Source organism: Alosa sapidissima, chromosome 19 (assembly GCF_018492685.1).
Source record: "Alosa sapidissima isolate fAloSap1 chromosome 19, fAloSap1.pri, whole genome shotgun sequence".
Lineage (NCBI taxonomy): Eukaryota > Metazoa > Chordata > Actinopteri > Clupeiformes > Clupeidae > Alosa > Alosa sapidissima.
The window spans coordinates 14309165-14323826 of record NC_055975.1 but is presented as its reverse complement, the minus strand read 5'-3'; the positions used below and the strand labels follow the sequence as shown (position 1 = coordinate 14323826).

At 43.8% G+C, this 14662-nt stretch overlaps 1 protein-coding gene across 3 annotated transcripts in view; it reads left to right on the top strand.

The window, feature by feature from the left end:
- The window catches only part of grm1b (glutamate receptor, metabotropic 1b), a 23279-nt gene extending 9965 nt beyond the window's left edge, over positions 1-13314 (top strand). For 2 of the 3 annotated variants that reach the window (XM_042071697.1, XM_042071696.1), the window contains 5 exons: positions 1874-2120; positions 2413-2581; positions 4401-4527; positions 8344-9271; positions 10804-13314. In XM_042071697.1, the coding sequence (XP_041927631.1) occupies positions 1874-2120; positions 2413-2581; positions 4401-4527; positions 8344-9271; positions 10804-11674 (2342 nt within the window). In that variant the 3' untranslated portion in view covers positions 11675-13314. The remainder of the gene's footprint in view (positions 1-1873; positions 2121-2412; positions 2582-4400; positions 4528-8343; positions 9272-10803) is intronic. The other variant, XM_042071698.1, reaches the window with a different exon arrangement.
- The last annotated feature ends 1348 nt before the right edge of the window (positions 13315-14662 follow it).

The window sequence follows — 14662 nt, the reverse complement described above, 5'->3', positions numbered from 1 at the left end:
GTTATGATGTAGAAGACATGATCGTATGTGTGTGTGTCTGTGTGTGTGTGTGTGTGTGTGTGTGTGTGTGTGTGTGTGTGTGTGTGTGTGTGTGTGTGTGTGTGTGTGTGTGTGTGTGTGTGTGTGTTTATGGGGGCACAGAGCTGGGCACATGGTAGTTCTGCCTGTAATGAGGACACACTCACATTAGCACAGTCTGATCTGATTCGGATAAACGATAAACACAGGATGATATCGGACATATGATACTGTGGGATGAAGAAATGAGGGAAAGATTAGACTTTGTTTAAGAGCTCTAATACAATGTCCCTAATGAGAACAAATTAACATTGTATACTTGAATCCTTGTCTCTGTTGTAAAATAGCATGTTAACAGAGAGAAAATCTGAAGATAAATGTTGAAAATGAATATAGATAACTTGCGTACACTTTTAGCACAGACTTCATGTTTTAATCACTCCTCTGCATGATGGTATAAAAAGGAAAGTTCAACCAGTTCAACCACAGTGACTCATCCATCTGTATTCAAATTAATGTGCACTCATTTTTATATATATTGTGTCAATCATTGTTACTTTATCTTCAGAGTGTGGACTACAATGAGGTTTCTCCTCTTCTCTGAGAACAGGCATTGGGTTGATTTGACCCGTTCACTATCAGTGTATCTGCATAAGCAACTTTGCCACACTGCTGTCCTCAGGGATTGACATAATCAAGTTTATTTAAAAGGACGTCGCCTACATCAATAAAGTCTTATGAAAAATAATACATCACAGTTTGCTTTGAAGATTTCAGAAAGTAGGGCAGCGACAACACTGCATGTCTTGGTCCATGTAGCACTTCCCCCACCACACCCCACCCCCTGCGCTTGCTTCCCAGAGTGCAATGCTTTACTGTAGTTGATATCTGGTGTTAATGGGGGTATCATTTGTAGATCGCCTCTGCCTATTAATATTCATTCGATAGAAGACATATGGGTACAATACTCTGGAGGAAGAAGAGAATACCTAAAACCAGATGATTCAGCATGCCATTTGAATTTTAAAGTATTTTATGCAGCAACTTGTGTGGAGAACTGTCATACAGTGTGGTGTTGGAAAAAACATAAATCACACAAATATCAGCTAAATGCTTGTTAGTGCTTCTAGCCGGCTTGACGTCAAATAGGCTTGTTAATTGATAGGGTGTCCTTTGAAAGACCTCTCTGTTGTTTTTTCGCCCTCTGTCTTATTATTTTTTCCCCAGACAAAGCCTCGGGTCTCACAAAAGGGGGGGGGGGGGGTGAGAGGGGGGCGGGGTAGGGCACAGGAGTACACAAATAAATGTTTAATATGCTTTCTCAATTAATAATAATGTCACCATAATGTCCATTACTAATTAAATGCTGAGTTGGGTCACAGAAACGGTTTTCCTGCTCCATGGTAACAAGCGTGCCTTTGATGCGCTATTTTATGGCTGCGTCTCCTTTGATGCGCATTCCCACAGAAAGCAGACCAGTGTGCTCTGCTGCCTATGGCTCCGGCACAGCTCTTTGGACACCCTATCATCACCTCTTATCTCATTTGCACACTGTAGCAGCATATGTTTTTTTGGCTGTGTAAAGAAGAGGCTTGAAGCTGTACCCTCATTTTAACCCCCCCAAGGTTAAAATATCGTTGAAACCTTTTTAACCGTGGTCTCCTCATTAATGTGAACTAATACAGCTTTTGTTTTTTGTTGATCAGATGCTATAATTCTGCAGTGTTTTTGCTGGTTTTATAGCATGGTATTATTGTGTAACCAAACATGGGTAATTATGCAGTATTTAAAAAAAAACATACAAAATGTCACCCCTAAGCCCCAGTTCTAATCAGCATCCTTGTCTCCTTGCCAGGTTACGAGAGCCTGGAAGACAACTATGTGCAGGACAGTAAAATGGGGTTTGTCATCAATGCCATCTATGCCATGGCTCATGGCCTCCACGACATGCACCAGCACCTGTGCGATGGTGAGGGTGGACTGTGTGAGGCCATGGACCCCATCGACGGCAGCAAACTCCTCGACTTCCTGCTTCAGACGACCTTCTCGGGCATTTCCGGGGAAGACGTGCGGTTCGATCAGAATGGTGACTCACCTGGCAGGTGAGTTTGGGGAAAACTGACATTCAGGGATCTGATCACATAGCCTGGTATAATTTGACCCAAATTCACCTTATAAATAACGCCTGGACTGGGACTTGTTTCCAGTTGTTGCGTATAGACTTGTGAAAATGTTGAAAATAAAAAATGTTGTGTCCTCTTCATCATTTTTATTGGAGAGAAAAGGCCATTTTAAAGTCGAAAACACCATGTATGTTACCTTTGTAAGTGTTTTGCCAAAAGTCGAGTTAGGAAGTATCCATGTGTTGATGGCACATCGTTGTCTCCCCATCAGGTATGACATCATGAACCTGCAATATGCGGATGGAGGTGTTTTTGACTACATCAACGTGGGCTATTGGCACGAGGGCATCCTGAGCATCGACGACACCATGATCCAGATGAACCGCAGCGAGATGGTCCGCTCCGTCTGCAGCGAGCCCTGCTCCAAGGGCGAGATCAAGGTAAGCCCTCGGCTGCCCTTCAGCCTGTGGACCTCCTGAGGTTCTGCAAGCCTCCAGTCTTAAACCTTGCTAAAGATCCTTTTAGTCTTATCCCCCACAGTCATGCTGCTCATTGCAGTTCTGCTGCACCTTATTCAACAGAATCCTTCTAGACCTTTCCCTGATTCAGCTAAGCCCCTGGAAAGCCCTGTGGAAAAGCTAATCTGAAAACTTTCTTACATGTTGAATTTGTTGAGCAAACAATATAATATTTAGTTAGCTCTTCAAGAGGACAATTTATTTGAGTCTGTGAAAATATGAAATCTAAAATTGAATGCATATAGTTTTCATTTGTATACTTGCAGTTTATTCTGTGCTGAAAGCAGAACAATTCAACAATTCAATCCTCTCCATAGAAAAATGTGCAATGACAATGTGCAATGACGCAATAACTACTAGCACACACAACCTTACAGTGTTGAAAAGTCTATCACTGAAACAAGGCTGTAGCCATGGAGTCAACATTGGGGGGAGTATGTCTGTGTGTGTGTGTGTGTGTGTGTGTGTGTGTGTGTGTGTGTGTGTGTGTGTCTGTTTGTGTGTGTGTGCGTGTGTGTGTGTGTGTGTGTGTGTGTGTGTGTGTGTGTGTGTGTGTGTGTGTGTGTGTGTCTGTTTGTGTGTGTGTGCGTGTGTGTGTGTGTGTGTGTGATGTGTGTGTGTCGGTTTGTGTGTGTGTGTTTTGTGTTCAAAAACACTTGAGCAACATCTGCATGTGCATTTTGGGTTTGCCTTTGTGTGGCTATATTACTAGAGCAGCAGCTTAAGGGGGGGGGGGATAGAAGTTGCCATGGGGTGAGTAAAGGAGAAAACATATCTACTTAAAAAGTGTCATAGCATAGGGTGCAATTGTTTTGGTCTGAATATTGTTTACATGATCACATAAGATAGTGATAAGAAATGATATGGCCTTGTATTATGTATTCTAGTTAATAATATTTTGTAGTAGCTAGTAGTTAAGCACTGCAAACCTGCAGAATTACTCTGTCATGACTCTCAGGCTATGCAATCATGTAGTTATGGCTCAGTGGAGATCAAGGTCATCGCCAAGGTTAATTGGCCTTGTTCTCCGTGGTTCACAGCATTTCACTACCCTGATCCAGACTGAGTTCATTAACGCAACCACGAGGTGTGTGAAGTGTTAACTATTACAGCTCAGGACTTGATAGAATAGAGAATAGAGGGGGAGATGGTAGGTACTGTAGCAGCAGGCAGGGGCTGCATTTATACTGTATTCATCTGGGAAGCCCTTTTTCATCAGAGTGAATCAGAGTAGATGTAGGGTACATGATTATCAGCACTGAGGTTCACCAGTGGAACTACAAGAGCTTAGGGTCAATGTGGAGAGTATGTAGCTTTTTGTCACTCCTGTGCTACTTATGTTACGCTCTATAGCTATTATACTGTAACTATACTACAGTACTATACTGTAGTATAGTTACATTGCTATACAGTACTATAGTTACATTGCTATTACACTGTAATTGCTATAGTTTTATAGTATTACATGCAATTACATGGTTAATGTATAAACAAGATCTAAAATAAGATGGGTGATCATGAATGCATATCACAATCTTGATCATATATATTAATCGGCAAATAATTAACCTCATTTGAAATGCTCCAGTTTATAAATGTGTAAAAGTGACGTGGATCTCACCATATCATTTGTTCTAGAGTATACTAGATAACAATGCACTCAATGACAACAAATCCTCCAAAGACATGGTAAGCATTGCAACGTTGAGTAAGCTTCTGATGCCTTGACTCTCCTGTGCAGGTGATAAGGAAAGGGGAGGTGAGCTGCTGTTGGATCTGCACCGCCTGCAAGGATAATGAGTACGTCCAGGATGAGTTCACCTGCAAGGCCTGCGACCTGGGCTGGTGGCCAGACGAGGAGCTCCAAGGTAGGCTACAGCAGAGCCACACCTCTCTCTCTCTCTCTGTCTGTGATTGGAAGGATGCCCATTCTTTATGTCTGACTCCATCTGTCTCTCTATGAACGTATGTTAAGTACATTACTTTTATTTCTTCTTTTTTTCACTCTGTCACTTAATTTCTGCCACATCCTCTCTCAGTCTCTGCCAATATATCCCTCCAGAGTGCTTTTAGGCATCTTGATACTTTCACCACTGTCATGCTAAATCCATCTGCATCCATTAACAGCAAGTCTGTGTTTCGAAAATTACCATAAGGAGCTTAGCAGCGCAGTTGTATTTTCTGGTGTTTATTGCCTGCTGGGACGATTGTCCTTGTCACTTACTTGATACCAAACGTTGTCCGTGGAACAAAATCTCAACTAGACATTTGCAGCAGTGTTATTGCTATGCTGTCACTGAAAATGTTCTCGGTGCTCCCATAATTGGACATAATATGCTGAAAGCCTGATCTCAGGACAGTCTAACGTGGCACACTGCTGCCCCTCGGTTCAGTTAGACACATTCTCCCAGTGATCTGAATGACTCACACGAATCGCTAACGATTATCTTGAAAAGCGTGTGAATGTGTGTGTGTGTGTGTGTGTGGGGGGGGGGGGGGGGTCTTCAGCCGTGAAGCGGGGCAGACACACAGAGAGAGGAGAGGAGAGGAGGGAGGACATTAGGCTGTCTCTCTCCATGTGCGATAGCTCCAGCCTGTACCATTAGCATGGTCAGCCTCTAGGTGGTGAACCCGTAATGTCCTATTTCCAGAGCTTTCCCATGGCACTTGAAGGCCATTCATCATCGTCACAGAGACTCTCCCTCCCAGCCTCCTCCTGCTCCTCCTGCTCCTGCTCACCTGACAGGCCCACTTCACACTCCAGCAGCCTGTCCTATTTTCAAAGGCCCTCCATAACGCTCAAAGACAATGCAGCATCTTTACAGGATGCCCTATATGCATAGGTGTGTTCAGCACCATCTTGGATCTCCTGTATAAGAAGCCAGCGTAACTCAGAGGGGTGTTGCAGCAGATGTATCCACCAGAGTTGACCCTGTCAGAAGGGATGTCATTTGCAATGCGGGCCACCTGTCACTCACCTCAAGGTTGAGCTCTAAATGACAGAGACAAAGCATGACAGGTGCAGATCAAACGGTGTGGCAAAAAGGAAAACAGGAAATCTATGAGGAATACAAATCTGGCAGTGATACAGTGAGAGAGAGATAGTGGTGAGGCAAACAAAGGGGCTGATGGGGATTAGATTAATATTTGGCTTTGACAGCTTGTTTTTTTTTTCACATTGTCGCATTTTGCCACAGATTAACCTTAGCATTAACATTCCAACATTATTGATGAAAACACTGTGAATCTCAGCTGACGTTACTGACAGGATGACACTATTGTCTGGTTTATTTTAGTATTGTCTGCATCAAGGAAAACACATTAGTAAACATGTAGAAAACATACTAGAACTCCTCTGATGAAGCTCAACTCCATTAAAACATAAAGTCAGTTCAGTCACTTTGAATCCATTAAACAAATAAAGTAATTATGTGGTATTTATGAGCAATTACGTGCCATGTAAATGATTGTATTTAATTAATGTTAATTCAGGAAATGTGAGAGTAAATCTGAATAATGACTTACTGAAATACGTTAGCATTATTACAGTTTTTCTCAGTCGCATTGATGCATTCTTAAATCATCATTAACGTTACATTTCTCGAAACAATTTGTACAGACCACACAGTGGATTACCTGCAAAAGGGTGTAGCATGCACAAAAAAAAATGTGGAGATTGTATTAGTAGTTAGTCATTTGATCTAAGAAATGCACCAAAGTGACTGAGAAAAACTGTAATGTGGGGACTAATAGGCCTGAGAAAACAACAAAATATCTACCTGACCAAACGCTGGAAAAACAACAAAATATCCACCTGAGTAAATACTGGAAAACAACAGAACAAAACAAAATATATTTCACCATTTGCTGGGACAACAGATCAAGAAGAGGTCAATGGCATTTGGTTAAAACATTTACCTTTGGATTGTGCAGGGTATAAATTCGATCAGCAATCTCATCCATTTACATTTATGTTGCATTGTAGCCAAGGAGGATGTGTGTTCAGGAGTGTGAGGTATGTGTGTGAGTTACTGTTCTAATCTTTTTCCAGGTTAGGCAACCTACCAAATAAAAAGATTACTATAACTAAATAGATAGATAGATAGATAGATAGATAGATAGATAGATAGAAAATAGAATCTAATTTTTAGCTCAGAATACCTTACCAAAACACCTGCATTGACACAGTAGCCTGAAGGCAGTACACTTGGTCAAAACTTGCCTCAGTAATTTTCTAGAAGAGGAGGTGATGGTGAAGGTGATGTAAGCTGTGCTAATGTCTTGCTAACTGGCAGGTCTCTAGTACATAAATCCATCCAGTTAATGTGCTCTGCACACACAAAATAATTGGCAGGCAAGCGTATATGTCTCTTTGGATCTAGCCTTATTTGTTCAAACAGCCTGACCGTGTTAAAACTACTGTTGCCGATTACTGAGCCTGGGACCATGCCAGAGCCTGTTTTCATCTCAGGGGATCTTCTACAATAGCTGTTAGATAGAATAAACAGTTTAGCTGAAGTACTCAACACAGCCATCAGTGGAAACAGCCTCAAGTTGAATGTTATTGTCCATTCAGTTACTTTTCCACCAATCATACACTGAATTGAATTAGCCTACATTTACATTTACGTTCATTTAGACACTTTTATTCTAAGCAACATGCAACTGAGGAACAACAATCATGCTACAAGAAAAATAAGTGCAAAGCATTCATTAAGTCAATCTGACAAACTGCAAAGAGAGCAGATAGAATAAGTCCACAGTATGTGTGAGAGCATTTACTGTAGGCCTATTTCATTTAATGCTATTCAAATCGGAACCAGTATTTAACTGGTACATAACCAAACAGAAAGAAACATTTTGTCAGCTGTTTGCTCAAATAGCAATAACAGTATTTGACCAGCATCTGGTCTAGTGGCTGTAGTAGAGCAGCATTAAGGCCGTAAGTAGAGCACTGTTGGTGGACGGACACTCCGGCTCTGTTGCACTCTGCTGCAGTAGCGTCCCTTTCGCTGGGCCGGGCTCCATCTCACTGGCCGGTCCTCCGCGGAGAGAGGACCTGTTTATTTTTAGTTGGACTGGAAACCTACTTCAGCTTTTTGGTGCATTGGAGTGGGCACCGACACAGGCATGGATTTTAAAGCAGAAAAGCAGCGTGGCAATCCAAAGAAAAATTCCACGGCCATTTTTAATTCATGGCCAACTGTGCACGAGAGCGGGTCCCAGCACCCTCCCCGGGCTGCTTCAGTATTTTTATGAGTATAAATATATAATGGCACTGCTCTCAGCGGGTCTGGGTCATATGTACGGGAAGAGATCCGGGTCTTCTTCAATCACTCTGACATGCTTTTGTCTTCAGCTCTGACTGAAAAACATAAAAAATGTGACACTTCAGTTACATTTGTCATGATTTTTTAACATAGACTCCTCACAAGAACATGCCCTACTTGACATCAGTTGGCACATTTTGGAGATGTATATTTCTTCTCAGCTCTGGAAAATCACTGATGCACTCACTTTGAACGTTGCAATTCACTTCATATTCATGATTACCAAATCATTATTTCATCATCTCAGACAATGTTATCCATTTATTCATTAGAAACTTTTCAAGCATGCATATTTATGCTTCCTCAATAGCACACCTAAATAACACGTTTCTCTTGTTTGCTCTGTGTGTCCAGTCTGTGAGCCCATCACCCTGCGGTACCTGGAGTGGAGCAATCCTGAGTCCATCGTGGCCGTGGTGTTCTCCTGCCTCGGCATCTTGGTCACCAGCTTCGTCACCTTCATCTTCATCCTCTACAAGGACACTCCGGTGGTCAAGTCGTCGAGCCGCGAGCTGTGCTACATCATCCTGGCCGGCATCTTCCTGGGCTACATCTGCCCCTTCACGCTGATCGCCCGGCCGACTGTGGCCTCCTGCTACCTGCAGCGCCTCCTAGTGGGCCTCTCCTCATCCATGTGCTACTCGGCACTGGTCACCAAGACCAATCGCATCGCCCGCATCCTGGCCGGCAGCAAGAAGAAGATCTGTACGCGCAAGCCGCGCTTCATGAGCGCCTGGGCGCAGGTGGTCATCGCCTCCGTCCTCATCAGCATCCAGCTCACACTGGAGGTCACGCTCATCATCCTGGAGCCGCCGTCACCGGTCAAGTTCTACCCCAACATCCGCGAGGTCTTCCTCATCTGCAACACGTCCAACGTGGGCATGGTGGCGCCACTGGGCTACAACGGCCTCCTCATCCTCAGCTGCACCTACTACGCCTTCAAGACGCGCAACGTGCCGGCCAACTTCAACGAGGCCAAGTACATCGCCTTCACCATGTACACCACCTGCATCATCTGGCTGGCCTTCGTGCCCATCTACTTTGGCTCCAACTACAAGATAATTACCACCTCCTTCTCCGTCAGCTTGAGCGTCACCGTGGCGCTGAGCTGCATGTTCACACCCAAGATGTACATCATCCTCGCCAAGCCCGAGCGCAATGTCCGCAGCGCCTTCACCACCTCGGATGTGGTGCGCATGCACGTGGGCGATGGCAAGATCGCCTGCCGCAGCAACAGTCTCATCAACATGTTCAAAAGGAAGAAGGATGGCTCTGGTACCAAGTAAGTCTCCTTGTCCCGCCCCACCCCAATCTTCCTGAGCTCGCTAACCAGCCAGCCTGAGCAGCGGAGAGACGCACCTCACCTATCTGTTGCACCTCACCTATCTGTTGCACATCACCTATCTGTTGCACCTCACCTATCTGTTGCTAGAGACGCACCTCATCTATCTGTTGCTAGAGACACACCTCACCTATCTGTTGCACCTCACTTATCTGTTGCTAGAGACACACCTCACCCATTTGTTGCTAGAGACGCACTTAACCTATCTGTTGCTAGAGACCTACCTCACCCATTTGTTGCTAGAGATGCACCGCACCTTACCTATCAGTTGCTAGAGACGTACCTCACCCATTTGTTGCTAGAGACGCACCTCACCTAACTGTTGCTAGAGACGCACCTCACCCATTTGTTGCTAGAGACGCACCTCACCTAACTGTTGCTAGAGACGCACCTCACCTATCTGTTGCTAGAGATGTACCTCACCTATTTGTTGCTAGAGACGCACCTCACCTGTCTGTTACCAGAGACGCACCTCACCTATCTGTTGCTAGAGACGTACCTCACCCATTTGTTGCTAGAGACGCACCTCACCTGTCTGTTACCAGAGACGCACCTCACCTATCTGTTGCACCTCACCTATCTGTTGCTAGAGACGTACCTCACCCATTTGTTGCTAGAGACGCACCTCACCTAACTGTTGCTAGAGATGCACCTCACCTATCTGTTGCTAGAGACGTACCTCACCCATTTGTTGCTAGAGATGCACCTCACCTGTCTGTTACCAGAGACGCACCTCACCTATCTGTTGCACCTCACCTATCTGTTGCTAAAGACGTACCTCACCCATTTGTTGCTAGAGACGCACCTCACCTATCTGTTGCACCTCACCCATTTGTTGCTAGAGATGCACCTCACCTATCTGTTGCTAGCGACACACCTCACCTATCTGTTGCTAGCGACACACCTCACCTATCTGTTGCTAAAGACGCACCTCGCCTATCTGTTGCTTACCCGCTTGCTGCTGATCCTCGGGGAAGCAGGTTGGAAGCTCCTGATTAATTCAGGCTGTGCTCCAGACAGGGGTTAGGCCTCTTAAGGTCAGGCCTCAATTAAAGTCTCCCACAGACATCTTTCATTGGCTGGGTTGAATGCAATTAAAGCCCAGATGTCCCAGGAGGATGCAGCAACAGGGTTCAGGCTGAGCTGAGTTTGAGTTATGGAAGTTTTTCATCATTAATTAAAAGTAGTTTGATGGAGCAGAAACTCCACAGAAGCTGAAAATTGGATCAGCTTACCATCAATTATTGACCTGACACAGTCAACTTCTAAACAAAACTTCTAAATAAATAGTTTATGTCAATCTTTTTGTGTAGAGTTACATTTTATAACTCATTACTCAATAGTATTTTGTGTGAGTTCTTGCTGGACAGCAATAAAAAAAGTATTATGTTTTTTACATGAACCAGAAATGTTTTATGTCTTCACCTTTCTGGGTTCCTGTGAAATAACAGCTGTCTTTATTCTGTTCATAGTTCTAATGGAAAGTCTGTGTCATGGTCTGAACCAGGTTCAAGACATCCTCCGAAAGGAGAGCACATGTGGCACAGACTATCAGTTCATGTGCGGAAGCCCGAGACCAGCTCCAATCAGACAGCAGTCATCAAACCCTTAACTAATACCTGCCAAGGCTCTGGCCTGGACTACTCAGACCTCAGCACCAAGACTCTGTACAACGTGGCTGAGGAGGAAGAGGGCGAGCCACTCCGATACAACCCCCCTCCGCCTAGCCCCCCCATGACGGCCCTCGTCCAGCCGTCGCCACGGCCGCCACCCCACACGCAGCAGGCGGGCGGAGGAGGGGGGGCAGACCTGGATCCGTTCTTCGCCCCCGAGCTGCCTCCGAGCAGCCCCCTCCCTCCCCCCCTGCACCTCAGCGCCCACTCCCCGCACGAGAGCGTGTCCCTCTTCTGCCCCAGCCCCATCCCCAGCCCCAACCCCCACCGGAGCGACATGATCAGTCTGCCCGGCAACGGCGGCCGGCCGGTCTATCACCAGTCCCCGCACCTCATCCAGTCCCAGCCGCTGCACCTGGGCGAGTACAGCGAGCCCACCTCCCCGCTGGAGGACGAGGAGGTGGAGGGCGAGGGGGAGCGCTTCGGCCTCCTCCACGGCTACATGTACGACAACGCCCAGATCCACGACGAGGAGGAGCTGGTCAACATCAAGATGGCGATGGAGGATTCGCTGGCGCTGATGCCGCCCTCCCCTTTCCGAGATTCGGCGGGCTCCGGGAGCCCCATGCCCAGCTCGCCCGTCTCGGAGTCGGTGTTGTGCACTCCTCCGAGTATGACCTACGCGTCGGTCATCTTGAGAGACTATAAACAGAGCTCCTCTACGCTGTGAACTGGGCAAGATCTCCATGTGTTCAGTGCAACGCACCATTTCATTTACCCTCTGTTAGAAAGTTCGGAAAGGATACTACAATCATGATCAGAACAATATAGTGTTTACAGAAACCAGCTGAACTTTTACTCACAAGATCAGACTTTCAGCCCCAATGAACAGTTGTCACTGCGCCTCTCTTTTGTTTCTACCCCTTCTTTCCCCTTATCAATTTACACCTTGTCAGAAGTTTTAAGCTAGAATGATGCATAGCACTTATTTCTTATGGAAACATGCAGAGACATAGTCATACACCATCATTTCCTCATAATAAGACACAAATACACTCATATGCATACTCACATAGGCATGAATATACACGTGCACAGAGGGGCATTCACACATACACACACACACAGACAGACACACTCACAGTCACAGTCATTCACAGACATTCACAAGTACATACACTGCACACACATATTTCAGTGTGACAGTTCAGATTAGGGCTCAGTTGTGACCGTATTTCTAGTAGTTGAGAATGAGACTAATCCAAAGGTCATGAAGCCTTTTCAGGACACAGTATTAGTAGCAGTTGCAATGTGTTCATGTGAAAAATGATTGGGTTGGGCCGTGTCTGTTCCAGGTTGTGCTATGTATGAATGTTCACTGTCATTTATATTAAAGGACGGAACCTTTCAGAACCAAACGTGTGAGTTAGATTAGGAGTAAGATAAGGATCGACAGATAGGGATTATATTAGTTGCACATATTCAGACACAGCCATTTTTACTTTTTATGATCGTAAAATACAAATGATTTCTTAGACATGCTATCCTCTTTTTGAAAAACATGATGGCTTTTTATGAAAGGGACAGTTAATTCCTGTGAAAATATTTCATATGAGAATGCAAAGATGCGCTGTATAAAGAATTTTAATCTGTTTTGGAAAGTGATTATTACATTCGGTGCAATAACATGATTCATTTTCAACAAAGTGAAGGAAGTAAACAGTATATATTTTATGTAAACTGCTTATAAAATGAATACTAAAACTGAAACACCAGTCTGTATTGAAAATATAGCATCACATTCTTTTGAAATAATGCCAACTGTACATGTGGTAGCAAATTGGGGTATACAGTTTATAGAATATAGTATACATGCCATTTAGATAAACATTACAGACATGGCAAACTAGAGATATTGTTTAAGTGCCAACCTACCTACTGTCAATGTCATTGTTACATTAATTTATCTAATTTATTTTCTAACATTTGTAATATTATGATACACATGAGATTATGGTTTCTTCCTAATTGTATGTTTTTAATGAGATTTCTGAATATTTTAAGATGATAATAATAATAATATGAATATTAATACTGACTTGTCATAAAATATTGAATGTATAGGCTTGTGTTGGGGTAACTTTTAGGGTATACATTAAGTAGTGTTAGTCTGAGTCAGTATCTTAGTTGTGAAGATGATATATTAAAACTTAATCAATGCTATGATGATTTTGTAAAATAAATTGATGTGTAGCCTATCAAATCTAGACTCAGTAATAACGCCATGTGTTATTGAAAACATGGGTATTTGTATCATTTCAAGAGCATCACCACCTTGTCATAGCTACGATTAAAAATTAAAGTGTTTTGTCAAAGTAAATGATATTAAATATTTTTTGTAAAATTTCGTCCTCAGGAGTTCTTATCAAAAGCTGTTATCTAACGTCTTCAAGTAATTTAAATCATACTGTATTTTTATTGATTACTTAAGAGGTGCTGAGAGGGCCTGTCGTTGTTTGAGTTATGCATCCCTTCAGATATCCCCACAGGTCAACAAAAATCAATGTAGTAAAAGTGTGCTGGCTTGTTTGGAATATTTAATCAAGAGATACCAATCAGCCATCATTTTGATGCAGAGCTTGTATTTAGCTCTACATTATGCTAGTCCGTAACATGTGATTGTATAGGCCTTCCATTGTGTTAACTGTCTGATCAATCCTGGAGGGCTGGGTTGATCAGAGGGGCACAGATGTTTGGCTCCATCGTGTTTTCAGGGCCCTACTGATAGCTGCTTCTTGGCAGAAGACAAAAGGTGCCTGAGGCTCAGCCTGGAGGGTTATGGAGCACGGATAAAGCCAGGGTCAGCAGGTGCCTGCGCGCGCATGTGAGCGACAACAAGCCTTTGCTTTTTAAAATGTGTCGGCAAAAAGCATCTGCAGAACCATACGAATGCCGAGACTATACGAAATGCCGAGACTATATGCAATTGAGTGCAACAGTGGTGCTGAGGCCGAATCTCTGCGCAATTCAGCTACATTTCTCCAATGACTACACACATAATGGAACAGTGCTTAGTCGACTTTAAACAGACCAATTTAAGCACAGCGTAAACTGGTAATTGCCAGCTGTAATTGTAGTCACGGAGCATTGTGGCATGTAGCGAAGCCCCTTAACCGTGTAGCAGTAATCTCTACGTGCCGTCGGTTATTAAGCCTGGGAAAGACACATGCAGACATATTTCATCACAGTGCTATTACGGCACCGGAGGCCAGATGTTCTTGTGATGCATTAGGAAGAAAATCAAATGTGACAGGATTTGTAATGATCTCCCCGTATGTGCGAAAGCAGGGTGGCTCGGCTGCATTTATATGAATGCAACTGTCCTGATAACATTCATTGTGATTAACAACAGTGCACTGGTATAGGACTTTAAACCAGATGACCCCAAAAGAATGTAAGTCTTTGTTCTCAAGCTTTATTGCTTCAGTATTTGATCAGACAGCTGTTTCAAAATCATGGATCCCAGGAGGGCAACATCAATGCCTTTTTGAAAAAAAAAGTCTTGAAGTCACATTTTTAATTTTTCACTTTTTGCATTTCTCTTTGGCAAGAAAACAAATCAAAAGGGAACATTTGTTGGGTCAGAGCAGGTAAATAGGCCTTCAAATGGTGCAAGTCATGCAGGCGTGTTAAGAAATTCCATTTTGTACCAGAAAAG